The 24,736-nt window shown below is 39.7% G+C and overlaps 2 protein-coding genes across 4 annotated transcripts in view; one reads left to right on the top strand and one right to left on the bottom strand.

Moving 5' to 3' along the window:
• Positions 1–14,710, bottom strand: part of fbln1 (fibulin 1) — a 34,383-nt gene extending 19,673 nt beyond the window's left edge. For both annotated transcript variants that reach the window (XM_086074232.1, XM_086074233.1), the window contains exons 1-14: positions 14,399–14,710; positions 8,394–8,502; positions 6,941–7,070; positions 5,634–5,793; positions 5,065–5,127; positions 4,881–4,967; positions 4,248–4,385; positions 4,039–4,176; positions 3,273–3,416; positions 2,992–3,117; positions 2,784–2,909; positions 1,681–1,800; positions 1,461–1,592; positions 1,214–1,337 (exon numbers count right to left, since the gene is read on the bottom strand). In XM_086074232.1, the coding sequence (XP_085930358.1) occupies positions 1,214–1,337; positions 1,461–1,592; positions 1,681–1,800; positions 2,784–2,909; positions 2,992–3,117; positions 3,273–3,416; positions 4,039–4,176; positions 4,248–4,385; positions 4,881–4,967; positions 5,065–5,127; positions 5,634–5,793; positions 6,941–7,070; positions 8,394–8,502; positions 14,399–14,453 (1,652 nt within the window). In that variant the 5' untranslated portion in view covers positions 14,454–14,710. The remainder of the gene's footprint in view (positions 1–1,213; positions 1,338–1,460; positions 1,593–1,680; positions 1,801–2,783; positions 2,910–2,991; positions 3,118–3,272; positions 3,417–4,038; positions 4,177–4,247; positions 4,386–4,880; positions 4,968–5,064; positions 5,128–5,633; positions 5,794–6,940; positions 7,071–8,393; positions 8,503–14,398) is intronic.
• Positions 14,711–20,773: 6,063 nt separating this feature from the next.
• On the top strand, positions 20,774–23,675 carry LOC147175066 (aldo-keto reductase family 1 member D1-like). 2 transcript variants are annotated; one of them, XM_086073480.1, is made up of 9 exons: positions 20,774–20,943; positions 21,024–21,191; positions 21,267–21,383; positions 22,109–22,186; positions 22,276–22,398; positions 22,535–22,644; positions 23,048–23,156; positions 23,237–23,319; positions 23,580–23,675. In XM_086073480.1, exons 1-9 carry the CDS (start codon positions 20,851–20,853, stop codon positions 23,620–23,622), a joined length of 924 nt encoding a protein of 307 aa, XP_085929606.1. In that variant the 5' UTR covers positions 20,774–20,850; the 3' UTR covers positions 23,623–23,675. The 2 variants fall into 2 exon arrangements, with proteins under 2 accessions (XP_085929606.1, XP_085929605.1); XM_086073479.1 differs by having other exon boundaries at positions 22,991–23,156.
• Positions 23,676–24,736: the final 1,061 nt, after the last annotated feature.

Here is a 24,736-nt window from a genome sequence, read left to right as displayed (position 1 = left end):
GGGATCATTTGGTGATCTAACTCTCCAATTCCAAGCCGTAATGCTGAGTGTCAAGCAGGGAGGAAAATGGGTCCCATTTTTAGAGCCTTTGGTATGACCCAGCCGGGGAACTCACAACCTCTTCGACCACTAGTCCACTGAACTAGTCAGTCCATTGAGCTGGTCAAATAGTACAACTTATTCTCATAGTTACCCCTTTTGCTGTAATATGGATTTTTCTTTTAAGTATATCGCGTTATTCCTGTAAAATTACAGATTTTCTGATATAGCAATGTTTCCTGTAAAAATGAAGACAAACGAGAAGAATCCAAATTTAAAGGTGCAGCGCTAGCTTCTCTCGCCTCCTAGGTTGAAATTCAAATTCATTTTTAAAATGAGGGCGGCAGGTGCGAAGGGAAATACATCATTTTAAGTCCAACATTTCCATTACATTATTTTCGGTGCACCAGCGCAGGAATTTCGCTGGTCGACGCAAAATATAATTAATAACATTTTAGAGGTGTCATCTTCTCTAAAGTGACTTTAGTGGCACTGAGTTTTTCCTCAACCAAGAAAAGTAACACACTGCAGCTTTTAAAGCACATTAGCCTAAATGTGATGCTAAATGTCATCTGTTAAAAAACTTTAAAGTAGCACTAAGGAACTTTTCAACCTTAATAAAAATATTTTCATAACTCTTTGAATGAAATATCGACTTACAACTAGTTGAATGGTACCTTTGCCATGGCCTGAGGGGCTCTGTATCATTTTTACTGCCACTAAGCAACTTTGAGGAGGATGGTAGGAACACTGCCACACAAAAAAACTACAAATGTGTCTGCTTTATGGTTTACGTCACTTCCCCCTTTGCCCATTCGTTACAAAGACGGAAGACAATTTGAATGTCGACGCACGATTACTGCTTTCCTGGCAGGAGCTGCAAAACGAATGAAAGGTTTTGAGGAGACAAAAAAGAAAAAGGGAAAAGGGAAGCTACCCGGATAAATGGACAGTCAAGTATCAACACTTTGCCCAGCTTTCACTCGCTAGCGTGAGCTCAAAAACGACACAATGCGCTTGACCTCATGGGAAATGTGGTCTTCCTTCAGGCATATCATTACCCCTTTTTGTCCATATGGCGCCGCCATAATCAACATCAACTGAAAGTTCCTTAGTGTCGCTTTAAAGGGACAATATGCACTATAAAAGCAACATTTAAAATGTGTACACTTACGTTTCCCCGACCCTGCGGTAGTTGTTGGGACAATCAAATGACAGGCAACGGAATCCTCCCTGCACATTGAAGCAACTCTGGTTCTCCGCGCATGTGTGCGTCCCTGCCACACATTCATCAATATCTAGGAGAAATATGAAAAACAAAAAAAGGATTTAAAAGCTGGACGGCGGTAGTCCTTATGTGAACCCATTGTCATGGTCCACCGAGAACATGATGGTAGGCGTCATAACGTTATCTGAATCACCTTGACAGCCGCGCCCGTTGGCTGCTAAGGTGTAGCCGCTAACTGGGCAGGAACAGTGGAAGCTTCCGGGCGTGTTGTGGCAGCGGTAGGAGCAGATGTGGCCTCCGGTGGGCAGCGCGCATTCGTCTATGTCTGCATAGAGTTTCAAGCCAAAACCAAGCGAGCATCTTTACGTTTGCTCCCAATATGTCAGTTGTAACTTGCGGATACACATTTTTACCTTCACACGTCACCCCGTCGGTGTCACTGAGCTGGTAACCACGGCGACAGTAACACTGGTACGAGCCGTACACGTTGGCACATTCTTGACTGCAGGGGTTGCTTTCACACTCGTTTAAATCTACGCAGGTAAAGATGCTGATGTTAGGATTGCGTAATAAAATATAAATAATAATAAAATAGATACAAAGTGGTCTTTATGTAGTAGGCTGATTTATATTCATTCATACTCTATTAAAGTTTTTAATTATATTGGTTACCCTTTTAACTTATAGAACAACAGTTAAAAAATATTAACAAAATGATTAAATAGTTGTGGTAAAAATTTTCTAATATTATGTAAATGACCTGTTTTCTGAAGCTGAGCTATGATTGGTCGGTACCTGAAACCTGAGCAACTGTGATGTCATTTTCACTTGACAATAGGGATGGGTACCAAAGACGGTACTTTTTGTGGTATGGATTATTTGGGTTGGTACCCATCCCTACTCTACAGCAAGTGGCAAAATGGCCGCCTTCTGATATTGATAAAAACGGTAGGATTTTGCTGCTTAACTCATATTACACTAACGCGTTATTAACCAAAATACCGTATTTAGACTTGTTGGGCTGCATATAACATATTATTGTCCCAAAAAATTTGGGGGGGGGGGGTCCCCTTTAAAACTCATTCACTCCCAGCCATTTTCACTGAAGCCAACCCCCTTCGCTTTTGGCTGTTTTACTGGATTTTGACTGATTTTGCAAGGCCCACAGAATATTCTGTTCTATTGCTATAAAAACATGGAACCTACCAAAAGAAAGATTAGTCTCTTCTTTCATCAGGAGAAAAAAAACGATATTTCTATATGTTTCTGTTTTGCAGCAATTAGCATTAGAATTTGAAGTTTCATCATTATTCACAAACCTGCTGAAAACACTGGCAAAAAGAGCTTGTTGCAACATGACCCTGGTTGATCTATTATACTCTGCTGCCACCTGCTGGCCGTTTTTTGTAATAACTTTAATGCTTAAAGCCAAAGAGGAGTTGTTTGTATGACCTAAATTTGAGAAAAATATTATTCAAATGATCGTAGTAGCCATGATACTAAATAAATGAGTTACCATCACAGCTCCTGCCATCCCTGGACAGCTTGAAGCCAGTGGTGCAGCTGCACTTGTAGGACCCTGGCGTGTTGTCGCACTTGTGCGCACACAGGCGTCCGGGGTAGTGCCTGCATTCGTTCAAATCTACAACACAACACACACACATGGCAGTCAGGCGTTGCCTGCGGGGCTGGCCGTCGTACTTCTGTCTTGTCGTCCCGCTTACCCTCACAGAGGCGACTGATGCTGTTGAAGTTGTAGCCGTTGCCACACTCGCAATGGTAGGAACCCATTGTGTTGATGCAGCCGTGACCCGAGCACACCGTTTCGGGGCCTTTGCACTCGTCGATGTCTTAGATGTAGAACAAAAACAAAAATTATTATTTGCATTGCAAATGCTTTCAAATAAAATGTTACAAAAAATGATGGTTAATGACAATGACATTATTCAAATTCTTTGTTCTCCTCTTCGTGCACATAATTATGGATACCCTTTGAACATCGTACCGGTGCAGCGTGTGCCGTCGTCATTGAGGTGGTAGCCCCTTCCGCAATTGACGGGGTTCCTCTGGCAGGTGTACGAGCCCACTGTGTTCATGCACAGCTGCCCCCTTTGACATGGGCTCGTCTGGCTAACACATTCATTGATATCTGCAACATCGATGACACGACACAACTGTCAGGAAAATGAATATGAAAATCTCATATGGAATTTTCATGACAGCTAACAGCTAATTTCGTTTTTTGTTTTTTTAACTTAGTTTACAGAGCAGGTTTGCTACTTTTTACTATCTACTTGTAGTTGTTTGACTTTTTTTGTTTTGTTTTAGTATTAGTTTTCACTTTTTTGTTTTATTTATTTTGTGCAAGATTTTTTTTTTTAATGCATTATGGTAAGTATTGTGCTGTAAAAATTCAATAAAATAATATATTTTTTAAACAACCATGATCCATCCAAAAATCAAATACAGGTACTCACTAAACTAAATGTGAGTCACGGGCACAAGCCTACCACCTTTTAAATTGCTTCTGATTAACACCAAATAAAGTTAATTTTGGACTGTAGTTGCTCTTAATGATAGAAAATAACTATTGTTGTCAATTCAAGTACAGTTTTGAGTGAACAAAATGTCAGTGTTCTGTTATAGACATTAAAAAAAAAAATTACGGTTATACCCAATTAACTATGATCACGCAAAGAATCGCATCAAAATGTGTTGTTCGACTCTCTTATTATTATTATTTGCATAATTCATATGAATATAACACTCACCAATGCAGTTTCCCAGTGCGTCCTGAATAAAACCAGCACCACATTTGACCTTAGGGAGACAACGGAATGAGCCCTGGGTGTTTTGGCATTCAAACTCTGGGCCACAGTTATGGATGCCGGTCTCGCACTCGTCAATATCTGAAGGGATAAATATTTAGCATACAAGGGCCACACACCAAAAAAAAATCAACCCCGTGTGCAAAACGGACCTTTGCAGTTGTTGGTGTCCGTCAGTTCGTAGCCGGTTCCGCAGCTGACCTCTCTCTGGCAGCGGAAAGATCCGTCGGTGTTGATGCAGCGCTCGCCCACTCGGCAGTTGCCGGCACCCAGCACACACTCGTTAATGTCTGTGTGATGAGAAGAGGAACTTTAAAACTTTGGTTAAGTAGTGGGGGGTAGTGGGGGGTGGGGGGGGAAGGGCAGAGTTATTCGTTTTTTAATGTGATGTATTCATGCTAAACTCAAGCATATAGCTTACAGTTTGGCATTTACAAACTGATTTTTGGGGGGGAAGCTATCTGTTATTTGCTTAAAAACTCACTTTGTTGCTCAGGCTACTATAATTTTTATTATTTTATTTTATTTTTTTTATCTTGTTTCGCCGCCAACATTGGCATCTTGGCACCTATGTTGAGCTGAGTGGAGGAGCTTTAGTTAGTCAGGCCACTGCTTTGTCTAATTTAAAATGCCTTGCCGCCATTTTGTGGTATCTATAGGCAATGAATAAGCGATTCAGAAGCGTGACCTAATCCTTTTGTCCGACAACTTTTTTATTTATTTATTTATTTTTTTATTTATCTTTTATCGAGTAAGTAAATAAAAACAAAATAAAAACTTCTTACCCTCACAGTTCTTTCCATCTGGCTTCAGTTTGTAGCCTTTGAAGCAGCCGCAGGTATCATTACCCACACAATTATGAGCGCATTTACCTGGGAAAAAAAAGAAAGAATTAAAACTGAATTGGTGGTGACATTCAATCAATTCCATCCAGATCTTTAAAAAATAATGAAATGATAATAACTTTACCATTGCACTGATCACTTAATACTGAGTTGTCTCCGGTGTCCGGGGTCTCGTCTTTGTTTGGCACTGCCAGAGATAAAGCGTGTTTATTTAGTACTTTTTTTTAGAAGCCCTTATCAAGCTAAATGTGCAACTACAAAAATCTAAATTACACAGAAAAAGAATGTAAAAAAACAAACACTTTAATATTACTTTTGATTGGACTGAAGCTGATGATCGCCTTCACAATTTTCAAAGCTGCAAAATAGTCACCCTGTGGCCAACAAGTACTAAAATACCCCAAAACTGAAAACACATCCTTTTCATTGGACCTCAACCAACAAAATTTGAATTTTTTACCGGAGGCCATATTCATTCCCATTCCCAGACAAGATGGAAGCTCGATCATCGAGCTCGTCCTGCCTCAGTGCAATATCCCTTTACATCCACTAGAGAGCAGTGTGAGCTTATGTTTGATCAAATGGACCATAGGTTTTGTATGTTCTAGCTAAAAACTCTTAAAAAGTCCATTTTGTTACTTAACCGCCACCAAGTGACTCTTTTTTTTTTTTTTTTTTTTTTTTTTTACCCACGTTCAGTCTGCGTTGTGGGCGCCGTCTGATTGTCGGGCACTCCGTCCACGCAGCAGGCCCGGTACACCAGGCCGCACTGGTAGCCCAAAGACAGACTATGGTCGCATGGAAGTCCCTGCTCCTGGCCTGTCTTCCCCAGCAGGCAACAGTCGCAGCACATCTGACAATCACACACACACACACAACAGGTACTGTACATGCATGTTGAAGACAATTAGACTCCACATACTGAAGAAAAGTGAGATTGATGTGACTTTGTGAACGCTTGTGTGGGAAAGCAAGAGGGTGAATGCCATCGCTTCCCATTTGAATTGTTTTTTTTTTGTCAGACAGACAGACGTCCATCAATCACATGACAGGAACAGAGAAAGCAAAATGGATGCCAGATGTTATTAAGTTGAGATCATTCTTTCTGGTTCAAGCACAATCCATGAGTCATTCGCAGTCTGGTCATTTGCATTGCGGGGTTTGGGGGTACTTAAACTGCTGTGCCGTCCCATCATATTGCAATTTTATTAGATAATATATGAAAACGCAGTATTAAAAAAAAAAGTGTGACATAACAGAGAGACACATTTGTGCTATTTTTATTTTATTTTTTCGAAACCAAGATCCATAGTTAACCCTGAATCCCTCTCCAAACAACTCCAAACCTAAACCTCTATACCAAAATGTATGTTGGAGCCGTTCACAATCAATATTTATCGAGCAGTATGACAAAAACAACGTTTAGACAAAAATACGTCACCAGAGAACCCCCAACCTCTCGTACATGCTGCTCTCAAAGTGTAGAACCAATCCTCTGACTTTTCAACAACAACAAAAAACGACTTGAAAATTAATTTATTGAATACAGACAAATTGTAACTGCAAAGTAGATTTAACAGGCTATACGTAGAGTTGGCTGCAATGGGAGAAAAGCAGGAACATACTTTCAGTTTCAACTATTGACTATGCATGAAGTGCATTCAAGGACCACCAACAAAACAAGACATCCCAAACTCACGCTAAAAAAACCCCGGGGGGAAAAAAACGCTGTTAATGAATGAAACCTGACGACAACTTCAAAAGTCCATCAGGTGCTGCCAAATCAATACTTTAGCCTGAGCATACAAATCTGCGAATTTGAAAATTGTGTGGACGACGGAGGTTCCACTGGTAGGACACCTCATACAAAAATACTTGGACGGTTTAAAGTTGAAGTCCACGGAACGTATCTTGGCGTCATGCTTGGCGGCATTTCGCCCTTTACGCTATTGACGCTTTAATGTTGCCGCACTCCCTTTGAAACCCAAAAATGCACGAACCTTGGTGGTCTTGGTCTCGCAGGTGTTGGAGAACAAAAAGTCACATGCTCCTTGACCTTTGGCCACAGTAATGCCGGTCGTGCACATGTTGTCTTCAAGCACGGCAACGCAGCACTGCTCTTGCACCGTCCTGTCGGAATACAGACGCCATCGTCATCATCATCATCATCATCATCAAATAAATCAATGAAAACTGCTCACTCAAAATGGCATCAGCGTCAACACACTTTCTCGTTTTGCTTTCAATCCGTTCCCGAGTCGACTTCTGTATTTCCTTACTCATTGTGGCTTTTTTTTTTTTTTAGAAGCATTCGTCTTGTTACAACAACAAACCACTTCCACATAAACATTGTTTCCTCCTGCAAGTCATTGGATGGGGTGACTAACAGTCCAATCTTTTATGCGTTGGAATAAAAGATTGGAGTCGGTTACATCACGTGAGTAAAAGTGAAACCGTGATTAAGGAAACTTTCCATGGAAATTAACGGAAATATTTGAGGAAATGTCTGGATTTGTCGTCATGGCTGTCGTGTAAAATTCATCTGAAATTCCGAGGGGCATTTAACTAAAGTTTACCAACTTTTTGCAGTGCAGCAGTGTCACTTATGACTTCTTTATAATGGCACGCTATTACATAAATAGGAAATTACACAACTTCATTAAATAGTCAAATCAGTGTTTGGAGAAGCACCTTTACTTGAACCAATTTAAGATTAAACGGAGAATTGTTGAACCAACTTAATACAATTGCTTCAAGTGTTAACACACGATTGAATTAAGATTAAGAACTCGGGAATCTTTTTTTTTTTTTTTTTTTTTTTAAATATTTTATTTTATTTTTTTAATTTTTTTTAAAAAAATAAAAAAAATAATAATAAATTTTTTTTAAATAAATAAATAAAAAGAACTCGGGAATCAGATTGTCTCCGTGTGATTGTGGATCTCTGTGGGCTTTTACAAGAAAAGGAGCTTAACCGCCCACACGCCTCTCTCATCTCTCAACGTGCTCTTAACCACGAGCTTCTTTCCACATAAATTCGCCTCCACATGCACGGCCTTGTAAGGGCACAACGATGCGTCCTCACCCTTTTTTCACCTCCGAGTTCCTGTTACTCCATCCTCCGTCCACTTTTGGGTTTCACCTCCAAGGTATTTCCTGGGGTTTCTAATAGCCCCACCCCCACCTTCACACTTCTCTCCATCTCAAACATCTGCCCCTTTTTCCTCTCATGCTATAATTTAGACAAATCGCTTAAGGTGGCATGTCCTCCTCGGCTTACCAGCAGACGTGTTATTAACTCGTCATTATTAGCTTGCAGGAAGGAAGCAATGTGGCCGCAGATTTTACGGGAGAAAGGCAAAGCGATTTGATTTTGGAAGCCCGCAGACATGTCTCCCATATGGTCGGTCAGGCAGGCCGCGTGGCATATAGATCTAAAGGAGCCGTTTTTACCTGCACGTCGGTGACTCGGAGATGAGCGGGAGGGTCGAACAGGCTTGGTTATCGTTGGCACGGTTCTGGCCATCTTTGCAGCAGTCTTCTATAGAAATCTGCTGCACTCCTGCACACCAGAACAGACATCATTTTTTTCTTTTTTTTTTGTATGGATGATCTGCTATTCAATATGCAACCATTTTCACAGTTGGACAAGAACGATTGCACCGTAAATTCCCATGTGTCCTTTTGATGATGAAGATAAAATCATACATTGAACTTAAAACGGTGAATGTTGAGTTAATAACAGTTTGTGTCTGGAACAAATAAATCCACTTCATCCTACGGAGAATTTTCTTTTCAAATTGGAAAAGAGTGAATGAACCCCTTGCTGTTCATGAGGGATAGATAGGGATCGAGCCCTGCTGCAAATAGTCCCCGAATAATTGACACCTTGACAAAAAACATCAGTGATGTCAGGGTGTGTGTGATTGGTTGAGGGATGGTGGACGCAAATGCGGGGAAGCAAGCCAGTGAGACAGGAATGAAGTGCAGTATATGAGGAACTTTAATGAAACAGGGTGAAAGGTGAGCACACAATCATGACTGGACGGGACATGACTGGACTGGATGCCATGACTGGACGGGACATGAGTGGACTGGTCACCATGACTGGAACCTGGTTTGCCTTGACTTGACTTGCTGTGGAGTGACTTGACTTGGTTGGCTGAGACGATGACGACTTGGTTGGATGAGACGGAGACGACTTGGCCGGTGGAGATGATGGTGACTTGGGTGGCTGTGAGGATGACGACTTGGTTGGCCGAGACGATGACGGCCTGATTGGCTGAGACGATGACGACTTGGTTGGTGGAGACGATGATGACTTGGTTGGCTGAGACTATGACGACTTGGTTGGCCGAGACGATGACGACCTGATTGGCTGAGACGATGACGACCTGGTTGGCGGAGACGATGACGACTTGTTTGGCGGAGACGATGATGACTTGGTTGGCTGAGACGATGACGACTTGGCTGTGGCGGTGACAATGGCTACTTGGCGGTGACAATGGCTACTGGGCTGTAACAAAGACGACTTGGCTGTGACGAAGACTTGACGCATGAACTTCCACACATAACATAGGCAATGCACCCAAACCAACTGGACAAACACAACAGATTAAATACACCAACACTAATGAGACACACCTGGGGAAAGGAAGAGCGGAAGACACACAAAGGTGGACATGATTACACATGACAAGATGAGGGGAAAGACAAGGAACACAAAACACTGAACAATCGGACAGCAAAGAACATGAACACCCAAAATCTAATAAAAACCCTACCCCACAGAATCGAAACGTGACATGCTTCTATTATGTACACAATCATGAACCATTGTTACATAAAATAGACTGAACTCAGTAGTTATTCATTACAAACAGCCATTCACATGAGGCTTACCAATAGTATTACAGTACCTACCATACTGGCCTGATTAATTTAATTAAATATTAATTGTATGTACTCGTATACTTACCTGCTTACGATATTTATTAATTTTTTTGTTATTTTATTGCCCTTGACTGATTTCTATTCCATGTACAGCACTTTGTATGCAGCAATGTTTTTTTTTAAAGTGCTTTATAATTAAAACTGAGTTGATTAGAACGGTATCCAACATTGATGTGACATCACACATGGACAGACAAGTAACAAATGGCAGAAACCCCTCTTTGGTCATTTACACACAATAAGAAGTATTTAGAAGTAGACTAAATAGGCTATCAATTATTTTTGTGTCCAAACCAAGAAGCAGCCAATTAATCAAAATATCTTCATTGGGCAACAGTCAATTCTTCTTCAACAGTTTGAAGAAAATTACACCAACCTTTTTTTTAATTTCTCTAGCCGCTACGGTCGTCCCGCAGTTTGGGCAACAATCATCCGTCATGATCATTCTCTTGCCTGTGGTTTGCATAATTGCGTAAGTGTGTCGAACTGCTCTGCCAAAACTATTCCACCTTTTGGCAGACGGACTCGACATACTCCTCCTGTCTGCTGCTTTAAACACTGACCAGTGCGCCAAATTGTTGAACAATAAGCCCCCCATGAGAGCCCCAAAAATGTGTTCTCTAATGCTAAAAAAAAAAAAAAAAAAAGCTGTTGTGAGGATGCTTGCACGTGTTGAAATACCGGGAATAGTGCTTGTGAAATACGCTCTGAAAGAGTTCATCTGTTGATGAGTGCTTTATGATGTCTGGTTACAGATAATAAGTTAGGCCAGGCAGGGAGGACGTGAAGTGTCTGCATGGAAGAGCAGCACTCTCATTTTCGTGGATTTAAAGCTTTGTCTCAAGGAGGGGGCGGGGCGGATTTTTGTGCGTGCATTCATCAAAATGAGCTCAGAGCGCTTAACGATTGTTAGATCATGCTGAGCTTGAGGAACATTTGAACCTAAAAGAATATTTAGAATGAGCATGATTCAGCATGACAAATAAAATGGTTAAGTGAACCCTCACTATTAGCAATTCGCTCAAATGTTTCTTTAGAATCTAATATCCAACTATTCACTGAAAACTAACCAATTTGGGTTTGAGTGATTGATCACTTTTTACTGTAACACAATGCCAGCAAGACTTCTGTTAAAAGTAAAGGTGTCAGGTGATTAAATTTTTTAACTGTAATTAATTGCAATTCGTCGATAATTTTATATCTGTTCTAAATGTACAGTAAAATAGTAAAAAGTTTTCATACTCTTCACTTAAAAGTGGAAAAAATGTTAAACTAATAGAAATATGGCTGCATCTTTTAGTCATTGATACAGTAATTTCATAATAATAAAATTAAAGAGTTAAAATTAAAAAGATGTACTGTACTGTAAAAAAAAAAAAACGTGTGATATTGATTTGTGTTTAGGTCATATTTCTGCCACTAGATGGCATAATTGCATTTGTGAGAAAATGGTGATAGCTCTGCATTTTTCTGGTAACTGGTGAAATTCTGCACATTTTTAAAATTGTAAAAATATAACTTGACCCCAGTCTCCACGAATATATGCATTATTATTAAAGTTATTACTGCAACATGTTGATGTGGACGTGTCTGCTGCGTCGCGACTGCAATTCCCCCACTTTAGGCTTTCCAAGTAAGATCAGGCGTTAAAAAAATGAGTGGGGTTACCTCAAAATCAACGCACTCATTTTGAAGCCCCTTACAGTGACATCATTCCCAAGCGTGATTGGTTGGTAGAGTCCAACCTATACAGTACGCCAAATGAATACTGTCTACCTCATATAATGGTAAACTTTTCAAAAGAGGATGCAAGATGGTTAAAGGTTCAAATAAAAAATAAAAAATAGCAGTCTGTTTAATGTGAGGCAGTAAGTGCCCAACTAAAGATAAAGACTTGTCACTATCTTCCTTTTCTGGGACCCCCAAGGAGTGTGTAGGAACTAGGAACATTTCTGGCATTGCGCAACAGTAGTAGGGTCGACCCTCTCTGACCTCTCACTTTGTCATTCAATGCTTAAACAGAGCTTTTACTTCGACCACGGTGACTTTACAGTCACCATAAATGTCAGACACAGAGTCGTAAAAGTCGACCAAAACATGACATTAACATTACATGCCCGTAAAAGCACTTTTAAATCCACAGTTTTCAATCCCTTGAATTTTTTACACTCTCTTGCTGTTAACAGTGCATACGAGCCACTTTGTTAGCGTTGCACAGCTGATGTTTGAGCTTTAGAACAGGGGTCCACCAACATTGCTCCTCCGGGTACCAAGTAGTACCCAAGAAGCAGCCCATAGGCCCGTTCTAAAACATACTCACTAATGATATTGTGTCAATTACACATTACATCGGATTTTGTTGTTCTCAGCAGAGCAGTCTCGATCACGGTGGACAAGTTCATTTGAACCTTCTGCCATGATGTGAAAGTGCATCAATTTGTTCCGCCTGTTAATATACTATGCTGGACTGACACAAAAAAATTGGCTCTGGCATTTTTGCCCGGCCCAGCCCAACTCTTGCCTAACATGTAGTTCTGCCAATGATGTTTATTGATGATGTTTCATTTTGCTCTCTAATCTATATTCGAAATGGATTAACAGACGGATCAGCCTCTTGGGATATACTGTGGGATATTAACAATTAAAAAGCATTACATCGGCCCCAAAAGAGGTCAGCCCACCGGGCATATGCCCTGTATGCCAGATGGCAAGTCCAGCCCTGAATGTCACTGGTGTAGATAAATAAAGATGCATTGTTCTAGTAAATGAATGATCATTAAATGAAACACATTTGTAGAATGAGCCTTCTATGTATTCCTGTATATTCAAATATGTTTCATAGTTTCTGTGTGTTGGCACATCCCATTAAAATGTTCCAAATCAACAAATCCCCGTAGTAGACCAAAAAAAAAAAAAAAGGCGTATGAAAACAGTAATTCCTTGTAATTCCAATCTTAACTATCAAACGGTAATTAAAATGATTTCCATTCACAGTTGACATCCAAGAAGGAGGGGCATACATTATGCTGACTAGACGTAGAAAAAAGTGTAATCCAATTATCTTTCCCAGCAGGGGCCACTGTAAGTGTTTTCCAAATTATAGTCATAGTTGGCATTCCAAGACCACCGCTGTCTCGGACGCTGAAATCCCTAAATTGAAAGAACAGAAGTGCTTCTTTTTTTTCTTCTTCTTCTTTTTTTTTTTTTTTTTTTTTTTTATCAGAACGAGGCAAAGCAGAGACACGCTGCTGTTGTGATGTATTGTCTGATGATTTCCATCTTGGAGCAGATGAGAGATGCGGGGGCCGCTCGCTTTTCTTTTGGCAGCGCTCGGCTTTGTCTAGACGCCTCGTGTAAACAAGACTTAATGAGACCGCGACAGCACCGACATCCAAGACTCCACAGACAGACATTTGCAAGCCATCCATCCATCTTTTTAGGGGTGGAAATCTGCCGATATGATAGCGTTTTGCCAACGATATCAATAGCATCATCGTCAATATTCAATGCTTTTACACCTATGTCTTTTATCATTTAAAAAAAAGTGATATGATACATTTCAATGTCAATATTTTGTCTGTTTATTGACAATTTAATAATAGCAGATCATTGTATCGACTTAGTACATCAATATAACAATAGTTTTTCTTAGTAGTACCTCGTTTATCACTGGATTACATTTCAAAACTCCATGCGGTAGATGAACATCTGCAAAGTAGTGACCATATCTTTTATACATTTTTAAAACCTAATGCATATATAACGCAGTAACCCAGTAATCTTTATTGATCTATAACTTGCAGCAGCCCAGCACATCCTTTCATTTATCTACTAGAAATTCCTGACTAAAACTCCAGTACCAGCATCACTGCACAAATTGAATAGAATTGAATGCCAAACAACTTCATGGTCAAGCGCAACTTTATCTAGAAAATCTCAAGGTGCCTAATCAAGCCACCCCAAGCACTCGTCTCACATTCCCGTGTGATTCCCAGAATACCCGCAGGCCGAATGGGGGGGGGGGGGTGGTGGGGGGAGAGCTGGAGGTTTGTTGTACTGTTTCAAAGCCCAAACCTGCTCATTAGCCCCCTCCGACTGCCTAAGTGGCCCCATGTGTCGCATTTTGCGAGACTTCATGCCTTGATGAAGCTCCTGTATAAAATCACACCCCTGTGCGGGACCGCTTATAGAGATTGTGTTTTGCGTTCTCGGCACCTGGCATTGGACTTGTTGAAACGTTTGTCAAGTGGAAGCAAAACATGAGCGACGACGACGACGATGCTCCACTGAGTATTACTTTATATATGGTGGAGTCAAGGATACTAAAAGTTATTATAATAAATGTGAAAATATCATTGAAATAGGAATTGATAGATCAATGGATGTTTGTTGTTTGCCGTCACATTGTTGGAATAAAACCGGCAGGAAACCTTCGAACCACACTGGACGGGACAAAGTGAAGCATCAATTCTGCTTTCAGTTACAAAACTGAAAATGAAACTTACCTTGACCGAGTAGGAGTCCCAGCAACGAAGTGAGCACAGCAATCCACAGCGCCATGAGGTGAGAATGCAGAGATCCACGCACGAGATATAAGTCAAGTGGTTAAAAAATAAAAATAAAAATAAATGGTTGCGCTCCTTTTAAAATGAAAAAAAAAAAGCGGCTTTGAGAGGACACAGCAAGGGGGAGTGATGCAATGCGGCGGAGTTTGTCTGCAGGAGTGAGCGTCTACTGAATGACTGACTGCATGCATGCACCGTCACAGGCGGGCTGCACCCAAACACCCACTCGGCTCCTCTGCTCTCCTCTTCAACCTCTGCTTCACCAGCCTACAAATGGTGGCACGACATTGCATTAGTATGACTGCATGCAACATGTGGAGTTTGGGATTGTGTTTCTATGTCGTTTCTCAGTTCGTTTGGGGCTTATTGTATTAAATAAAAATCACAATTTTTGATATCATGGAAAACTTAAGATGGGGGTGTGGGTGGGGGGGGGGGGGGGGATAAATCAGTGGGCTCAACTTTGCCGCAAGCTAAATTCGGACAGGATAGTCCGGACTGAGTTGACATTAGGTACCTGTGTTAGCGAAGCAGCAACTAAAATTCTAAATTACCTGATGATGAGTAACGGAAAATCATCAGAAAAAGAAATATACAAGTAAAGCGCAGATATCTGAAACTCTACTTAAGTGAAGTCTTTCTTCCAGTGTTGAGAGTTAAAGTTACAGTAAAAAAAAAAAAAAAAAAAACAATAGGCTGTTTTACTCGATCTTGGTCTCCCCCTACTGTTATCACACATAGTGTAACTTTTATTTTATTTTTGAGATCAACTGTTTGCTAACAAAAATTAATAACAATAATACAATTTGATGATCTCACTTATTGCATAGACATTATATACGGTAAATGTCTACAACAATTTGTCTTGTAGCTGGTCAGTAGGTTGATCATGGCTGGTCACTCATTGACAGGTAAAACAAATTCATCATGACTGCGTAACATTTAAGCTTGCGCAACTTTAGCATTTGACAAACATAAACACACATGCTAACCAGCTCAGCCGACTAATTGGCCGGCCAATTTAATTGGCCAATATTAGCCCTTTTAATTAAAATGAATACATAAAATAAAACAAAAAAACATTAACACATTACAACATAAGACAAAGATTATGGCATTCAATAAAAAGGTCTGTTGTTGTAAAGCAAATACTAAAAGACGAAATATTATTAAACAGCCAACAAGTACAACAGTAATTCATATATTTATCGTTGTAAGTTTTAAGGTGCCAACAAGATTTTTAAAAAATATTATTATTCATTATATATATATTTTTTTTAATTAATTGGCTGATTAATCAGTAATCGGAATTTTATTCTGCCAAATATTGGAATCAGCATCGGCCTCAAAATCCTTATCAGTCGGGCCCTCGTGCTAACAATATCTTACTCTATTGCTGTGCCTTAGCTTAGACCATAAATATGCTACAGTCGCCACTTTCTCGCACCGGTAGGTTTTCTTTTTGGATTCAATTTCCTCTCGAATAAAAGTTGAAATGACAGAAATAAACACAGACGCTAACATTAGCTTACTCTGCTCTCCACGCTAACATATCCATTTTTTTTTTTTTGCACTGCTCCGTTTCTTGCTGCGCTTCTTCTCTAGAATAAAACTTTAATAAAACTGGAATAAACACACGTTAGCTTTAGTTTATGATTCCTCACAGTCGCCAATTTGTCACAGTGTTCCATTTTTTTTCCTTGCCTTCATGCTTCTCAAAAAAAAGAAGAGAACAGTAATAGTAGCAAGTTGTTCCCTGATTTGTGGAGCATCAGCTGTGCTCACTTTCCCTTGTTATTTACTTTACTTGAAATCTACAGCTGTACCAAAGTAAATGTGGCTCAGATGTAACACACTGTCAGGCCCAGAGATGGTGAGTTGATGTGCACATGCACTCGCACATGCACACAAGGATCTGGCAGCAGAAGGAAAAAAATCATTTCGAGGCCGCATTTTAAACCCTTTGTACCAACTGCAGGTCCTCTGCAAATTCAATCAGCCAGCTCTACTGGCTCTGGGAACTGTGACAGCGAGAGGTTGGGCGATTGTTTAATCAGAGCCACATGTCTCTGCTGCCGCTCTAGAATTTTTACTCAGGGTTTGATATCGGGACACTGTACTGACACAAGTACTGTATATGGCTGTTATTAGGGCCATGTATATATATATTTTTTTTTTTTTTATTTATATATATATTTATTATTTATTTATATATATATATATATATATATATATTTTTTTTTTAAATATATATATATTTATTTATTTATATATATTTTTGTTTTGTTTTATATATATATATATATTTTTTTTTTTAATATACATATATATATTTATATATATATATGATTTATTCATTTTTATTTATATATATATATATATATATATATTTTTTATATATATATATATATATATATATATTTTTTTTTTTTTTAGGGGGGAGGTAATCAGAGAAAAAAAACTCAAATTTGCCACTTAATAAAGCGACAGATTTGCGAGAGAAAAAACTGAGAAACGTGCAAGAAATACACGCAGCGCCGTTATAGTCTGGACGAGCTGACATAAGGATTTGTTGGTGATTAATGGAACACTCTTTATAAAATGAAAAGGCAGGATGGAGACGGATTTTTTCTTAATTTAAACTTTACTCGTTACACGCGACAGAGCGTCAACACTTCCTGGGCCTCTCTATCATCTGACTAACACTAACCAATCAGAAGCTAGCATACTTTAGGTAAATGCAAGTGAATGAAGAACAGCAGATTTGACACATTTTTGCCACTTTATAAAGTTGCAAAATTATATTTATATTATAGTAATATTTATATGTGACTGTTGTATGTTATAACAAGCATTTCCATGAAATTGGAATTAGGCTCAGTGTCAATTTAGGTCATGGGAGTTTGTGATTTTCCTGAGAATTTGGAACGTGTCATCAATGCCTGGCAAAGTAAATGAATAAAAAAAAGCAAAGCAGTCCTAATAGATGTGATATCAACAACAAAGCCAAAGTGCCTAATCTTATCTTTTTGTCGAGAGTCACTCAAGTGCTGCACATCAATATTGTAAATGAGATGTAGCCCAATGCCAGGCTCCCTTATCTGGGGCAGCTTCCCGTGCCTGTTGGCTTGCAATCTAGCCAGAAATCAGCGGGGTGCGCTGACCTCCGAGCTCCTGGCTGGAGGAAATTGGAGTGGCCGAGGTCACATTCAAACAGCGTCAATCTTGCCCGGCGGGGGTCCGCCGCCGTTACTTTGAAGCTCAGCATAGCTTGTCTTGCCACGTCTGTGTCGGTCGCTGGGCCGAAAAGCCGAGACCCCCGCTCGTGTTGCGCAAACACTTGCGAGGAAGTTGTCAGGAAGGCAACAAGGCGTGAAGTTGTTTTTGACAAACAGATTGTGATGTCAAATACACTTTTGGCAGTTTTGAGATGTTTGGATATTGTTTTTGACAAACAGATTGTGATGTCAAATACACTTTTGGCAGTTTTGAGATGTTTGGATAGCTGGTGTTTTTTGTTCCGTAGGGTCTGAAGTGGGAATGTGTGGTAATATTATTCAAATCCTTTTGATGTTACTGGCTTTTAACAAGTTTAGTTAAGTGTAACTTCTTTCACAAAGAAACAGCAATGTTAGTACCAACATTTTTCCCGCCTTTGCTTTATACACAAAAGTCAGCAAAGCAGGATATTGCAAAAGTGTGCTTTCACACAGTGACACGGCATCCCAGTAGGCGTCGTATGTAAACTACAGGGTGGCAGAAGTGAACTACAGGTGCGAAACTTCACATCCCTGTCCTGGCATTTCAGAATAAGCTTACTTAGAATGAACTTTTGGTGTCTTCTAGTTTTTAGCGTCAGTTTTTCCTGGGTGCCTTTCCTCACGTGGTTTCTCTGTGCCCCACCATGTCTGTGTGGGGGGGATGGGTGTTTTTTATTTTTATTGTATTGTATTGTTAATTGGTTAGCACCTTGCGTTGCATTTTAATGTGTAAAAGGTGGTGTATAAATAAAGATTGATTGATTGATAAATTTACACGGGCCGCCTCTGTTACAGCGCTGATACTACCTTTTTGAGATTTGAGTGACCTGACGCCTTGACCTGATGTAATTTTTTTTGTTTGTTTGTGTTTTTACCTTGATCTGCGATCGCAAACTTTATTTACAAACACTGTAGTGTCAGCAAACTCAATTCATGTCGCAACATGCAGAAATTTGGCAGATAGAATTAGTGAAGTATTAGAAATGCCCCTTTTAGCTTAATGCTAACATAGGCTAATGGATAGCATCCATGTTGCAGTGTTACAACCTTTTGAGCAACTGATACGCATGTAGTCAAACAATACGCACAGTCACATATTCTTTATCCTCTGCAAAGAACGTCAAATATTAGTCTAGCTTATACTACCTCCAGGTGGACAAGGCACACCAGAAACAGAAGCACAATGATACAAAGTGTGACAAAAATTGTTTATGCATCTAGTGAAAAGTTGCTCGGTTCGCCAGTGAAACATTTATGGTGAAAAATCCAAAATAACAACAAAAAAATACTTTGAAATCTGAACAACAAGGAACAGATTTTGTGTTTTAGTGCATATTATCACTGTGCCGCATATGTGTGGAATTAGAAGCACAACAAAACGAGTGTCTCTGGTGATTGGTATTTTCCTGCCTGGTATTTTAAGCCCACCGAACATTTGGTGTCAATTTTGGCCCATCTGGAGAGCAAATTTCAAAATGCTACCACAATAAATGAACGATGTATTCCGACGGAATGCAGTCATCGGGCTTGAAGCTATTGTTGCGCAAGTAATTAAAAGAAATGCGTCATCCTACTGGCAGCACAGGTCCAGCCAATTTTCTTTGCCAAAAGATGATTCGTTACTCCTTATAGAAAGCCGCTTCTTATTGTCACTTAGCTCCAGTATTTAGAAAGGGGGAGATATAATGCAAGAATGAAACATCGCAGGGAGATGGTACCGCTTCCATGTTTTTTTCTTCATAGAACTGCAAATTGTGGCAGACAACATCGAGGTAAACTGGCTTGGAAAGTTTGCGCTGGTAAAGCTTTTTTTATTATTTATTTTTTATTTTTTTTAAGAGCTCAGTATTGTTCATTCGGAAATGTCATCATCATTGCTCTTTTTTTTTTTTTTTTTTTTCCTGCTGGTAAAGCTTAACACAAATGAGATCCAATAAGAGATCTGTATACCAAAATTGACAAATATGATACTGCTCCCCGTCCCCGAGCTTTGATTTCATCGAGGATACAGGCCGAGCTAACAGCGATAACAAAATCGTTTTTTTCATACTGCTCTTGTCGTGCATTTCATTGCGTTGCGCAACAGGTTTATCAGATTTATGGATGCATCATATCGCGCTGAAATGAGACGAGAGGGCAGCTGCATTGTTGCTATGACGATGTTAGGGAGTTGCTTCATAAAGTTGTAACAGCTTGGGCCCATCTTTATTTATAATGTCATGTCAAGCAATGTTTTGGATCCACGTCAATGTTATCCTTTGAGTCGGAACAAAAACATACTCTCGGCTAGACTAAACAACCTGGTTGGGGAGAGAGGATCAAATGGGTCTGAGCAAGTGTTTGTACTTTTAATTTATCTTTGCACTAGAGATAGACGATATGTTTTTTTTTTAATTATTAGTAGTCAATAACCGATATTTGGCACGGCATTCATTTTACATAAAAGAGAAAAAAATATTGGCATCATAATTCTTTTAAATGCAAATCCCGATCTTAACTCTGTTGAAATGTCTTGAAGTCGATGTTTATTAACAACTTTTTAGAATTGTTTTTAGTTAAAAAAAAAAATTTTATCTTAGACATAGACCTCTATAACTAAAAGTTCAGGGAGTCTTAAAAAGTAACATGAAAATTTAAAAAGTAAATATAATAGCTCACTGTAATTTTATATAGTAAATAAAGTTTTCCAAAATGTAAAAATAACAAATGTTTAACTTTAAAGTTAACTGAAAATTTAAATGAATCGTTTTCTGGTTAAATTGATCCGATTTTTGGGGGGTCAAAAAGGCCGATATTCGTAAACGTGACTGTCATATAACAACTACATTTTTTATTGAGTTTTAGGGCAGAGTGTTTTTACAGTTGGAGAAAAGCAATGATAAGGTGTTTATTTAGTGTAATTCTTACACTTCTCGCTAGGGGGCACATTTTCCCCGATATTTCAGCTATAACATGCTACCAGCATTTTTACGACATAAGCGCCATTAAAGTTCAGCCTTATCGCGTGTGCAAATAAAAACATGACAGTTCAAGGTAAAGTTCAAGGTTCAAGTTCCGCCTGCACTCAATCAACTATTAGGGGCTAAAACAGTGCACACACATTTTAATGGCTCCAAACGAGCAAACAAGACAATGAACCTGACTGCAGAGAACCACAGGATTCCTCTTCGAGATGGCAACCAAATGCCGCTGCTGGGATTGGGCACATACGGAGACCCTCGCACGGTGAGGAGGAGGAAAGCGAAGTGTTTGGATTTCGGATTAATCTGATTTCCCCCCCCCCCCCCCCCCCCCTCACCTCGCAGACACCGAAAGGCACAGCTTTGGAATGTGTCAAGCATGCCATCGATGTGGGCTACCGGCACTTTGATGGAGCTTTGGTGTATTACAATGAACACGAGGTCGGTCAAGCTATCAGGGAAAAGATTGCGGATGGAACTTTGAGAAGAGAGGACATCTTCTACTGTGGCAAGGTAATTTCATTGCATTGTGTTATTTTACTTTCATGCATTAGTTATCTAAACATGTTCTGTTGTGTAATTCTCCAGCTCTGGAATACCTTCCATCCACCACCGTTAGTGAGGCCGACCTTGGAGCGGACCCTGAAGGCACTAAAATTGGACTATGTGGACCTCTATATCATTGAACTTCCAATGGCCTTTAAGGTTTTGTTGCCACACCCTTTAAATGCATGCCTGAAGTCGCTAAATTAGGTACACCTGCAATATAACGAGGGCCAATACAAGAGTTTTGCTCCAATAATTTAGATTCTTTATGTGTTTGTGTTTATTATTATGGTTTTCAGTGGTGTACAGCCGCTCTGCAAAAAAAATAAAGCTAGCTGTATGTATTTTTGTACTAATTCACTCGCAGTCATTTTCATTGAAGCAACCCCCTTCGCTCCAGGCTGTTTTACTTTTTACGTTGTTTTTGCAAGATCCACAGAATATTGGGCTCTATTGCTATAAAACATGGAACGTACCAAAAGAAAGATTAGAGTCTCTTCTTTCATCAGGAAAAAAAGTAAATTTTTATCTTTTTCCGTTTTGCAGTAATTAACATTAGAATATAGCTAAGTTTCATCATTATTCACAAATCTGTTTAAAACAGTGGGGGAAAGAGCTTTTTGCAACATGGCCTTGGTTGATCTCTTACACTCTGCTGCCACCTGCTGGCCCTTTTTGTAATAACTACCATTGCTTCAAGCATTCTTTTCAGTTCACAGGCTGCATCAAGAGCCTTCTCTGTATGCTCTAGCATTTTTATTTTTATTTTTTTTAAACGTATAAACACGTCTTTGGGAGCATGGTAATATTTAAAATTGAACGTATTTATATGTTTTTGGGAGAAAATGAGTTCATATATTAACTGAATTGTGCTCACTTTTCAGCCCGGGAATGAATTCTACCCTAAAGACAAGAATGGGAAGTACATCTACCACCACACAGACCTTTGTGCAACCTGGGAGGTATTGAACATTTCATACAGGCCGCCTTTTAATGATTGTAAATTTTTAATTCATGTTGTTTACAAAAACTGTACCCTGTTTTTGTTCAGGCTTTAGAGGCATGTGTCGACGCAGGCCTTGTCAAGTCTCTGGGAGTGTCCAACTTTAACCGCAGACAACTTGAATTGATTCTCAACAAACCCGGACTCAAATACAAACCTGTTTCCAACCAGGTGCCACATAAATAAGTCTTTTTTTCTGTTTCATTTTTTATAAATCAGATTTTTTTTTTTTTTTTTTTTTTTTGCTCACTCAGAGGAAAAACACACATTTTAGATCAATAATTCAGTGTTGTGTCTTGTTGGCCAGGTGGAATGTCATCCTTACTTCACACAGCCCAAACTTCTGGACTATTGCCGGCAAAATGACATTGTTATTGTCGGCTACTGCCCGCTCGGTTCCTCCAGAGATGCATCCTGGTATGTGCTCGCTTATAGTTGCAAGAAAACGTACGGCAAACCCTTTGGGATATAATAAACATCTCAACCAGTTTGGCATCAATAACTTCAACCAAACGGAATTTTTGACCATTCGTCTTTACGAAACCTTTTCAATTCCGCTATATTTTTGGGGATTTGTGAAATCATAAGTTCATGTTTTCTGTTAAAGTCATCGGTAGCTTCCATCGGCAGACAAATGAAACGGTTGATGTTGATGAACTGGGGAATCCATTATTTTCTGTCAATGACAGTAATACCGTCCAGGCTGTGAGGTAGCAAAGCATTCACTCATCTCATCGTTTACGGGCTGTATTCTCATAAACAGGGTCAATGTCAAATCTCCTCCCATGTTAGAGGACCAACTGCTCGTGTCCATCGGCAGGAAGTACAACAAGAGCAGCGCTCAGGTGGCTTTGCGCTTCAACGTGCAAAGAGGAGTGGTGGTCATTCCCAAGAGCTTCAACCCAGAGAGGATCGAACATAACTTTCAGGTGAGACCGAAACCGTACGATAAACTTATATATGCAATTGGAAGTGTCTTTGACTGTGCATTGCAACTTTTCCCTTGCAGATATTTGATTTTTCTCTCACCGAAGAAGAAATGAACGCCATTGAAGGGCTAAACAAGAACATCCGCTTTGTGGAGCTGCTCATGTAAGAAACATTGACTTTTGTGGGATAATCTTTCATTGTGTGGAGTTACATGCTTTTTTTTGTGTGTGTGTGTGCGTGTGTGCGTGTGTGCGTGTGTGTGTGTGTGTGTGTGTGTGTGTGTGTGTGTGTGTGTGTGTGTGTGTGTGTGTGTGTGTGTGTGTGTGTGTGTGTGTGTGTGTGTGTGTGTGTGTGTGTGTGTGTGTGTGTGTGTGTGTGTGTGTGTGTGTGTGTGTGTGTGTGTGTGTGATGTCATGGCACAGGTGGAGCGACCATCCGGAGTACCCGTTTCATGAGGAATACTAAATATTAATGCTTAAACAATGTGACTCAATCGGAATAAAATAAATGGACTCCGAGCGACTGTTTGTTGGCATTGTGATGTCGCACATCTCAAATATGTAATGGCAAAATACAGCTGTCGAAAGAATTAGACAAATCAATACCTCTTTGACTATGTCAATCGTTTTTGCATATAGCTCTCATGTTGGTGCTTATTGTAGGTGCATCTGTCAAGCAGATGTTTATAAGAACTACTAGATATCTCTAGTGTTTGCAGACAAATGTTGATTTTATGGGCTTGCACGCCGACTGAATATATTTTTCATGATATTAATGACCTCATCTTTGTGAGTTCAGTGGCGCTTCAGAGCAGATTTCCCCAACCGCATATTTTACATTACAAATTATGTGCAGAAATAACGTTGACCTCATTTCAACTTAAATATTGAAGTAAACAGTGTGTGCAAATATTTTCATGAATGAATATGCAGCAGGTGGATAAGCAGGTTAAATACAGTTTGTTTGTTTTTTGAGATCCTCATTCGAAGCCAGGCGCAGCTGCACTTGCTTTTGGTAAGTTGGTCGCTACATATTTTTTTTTCAAAAGTTGTTTCACTCGCAGTAAACAGAATAGAATCCGAAAAAGTCAAGAAAAACACATGACGTTATTTGACAGATCTTGCAGATATTATAACAGAGCATACGGCGTGCTAGCCTAGCTTTCAACTTGAAACATTGTGGCACGAGTTGTGATCAACCTAGCAATTACAAATTAGCACCTTTAAGTCAGAATTTTAATGAACCCTCTTCCTGAAATCAAATCTCCAACTCAGCAAGGCAGTAGGATTGATGCTATCTGCCAATCATGTCAACACTATAGTTACATCTTTTGTTGTGCTTTCACACGGCTGGCAAGCGCTAGGAGCACGCAGTTCTGGCGAGCAGTTAGCGTCTACTGCCCTGCTTGCGAACCTTTTTAAATTCTTTCAATTACAGGTGCAGAAAATTTCTATGACAACATAGGACATGATTGGCTATCGTCCGAGCCCTGTCTTTAAATACTGCTGGCTGTTTTTTACCCCTGAAACCTGCTTTGTGGGTTTGACATTTTCATGCTCAATTCAATGTTATTCTGCTG

This window comes from Leptonotus elevatus, chromosome 4 (genome assembly GCF_054856555.1).
Source record: "Leptonotus elevatus isolate MCC_2025b chromosome 4, RoL_Lele_1.0, whole genome shotgun sequence".
Taxonomy (NCBI): domain Eukaryota; kingdom Metazoa; phylum Chordata; class Actinopteri; order Syngnathiformes; family Syngnathidae; genus Leptonotus; species Leptonotus elevatus.
This window is presented reverse-complemented; position numbering and strand designations above follow the sequence as displayed.

Bases quoted from the DNA above. Each gene is read 5' to 3' on its own strand.
- LOC147175066 (XM_086073479.1), top strand. From the start codon at position 20,851: ATGAACCTGACTGCAGAGAACCACAGGATTCCTCTTCGAGATGGCAAC. The intron at 21,192-21,266 runs GTAATTTCATTG...GTAATTCTCCAG, and splicing joins ACATCTTCTACTGTGGCAAG to CTCTGGAATACCTTCCATCC. The intron at 23,157-23,236 runs GTGAGACCGAAA...TTTCCCTTGCAG, and splicing joins GGATCGAACATAACTTTCAG to ATATTTGATTTTTCTCTCAC.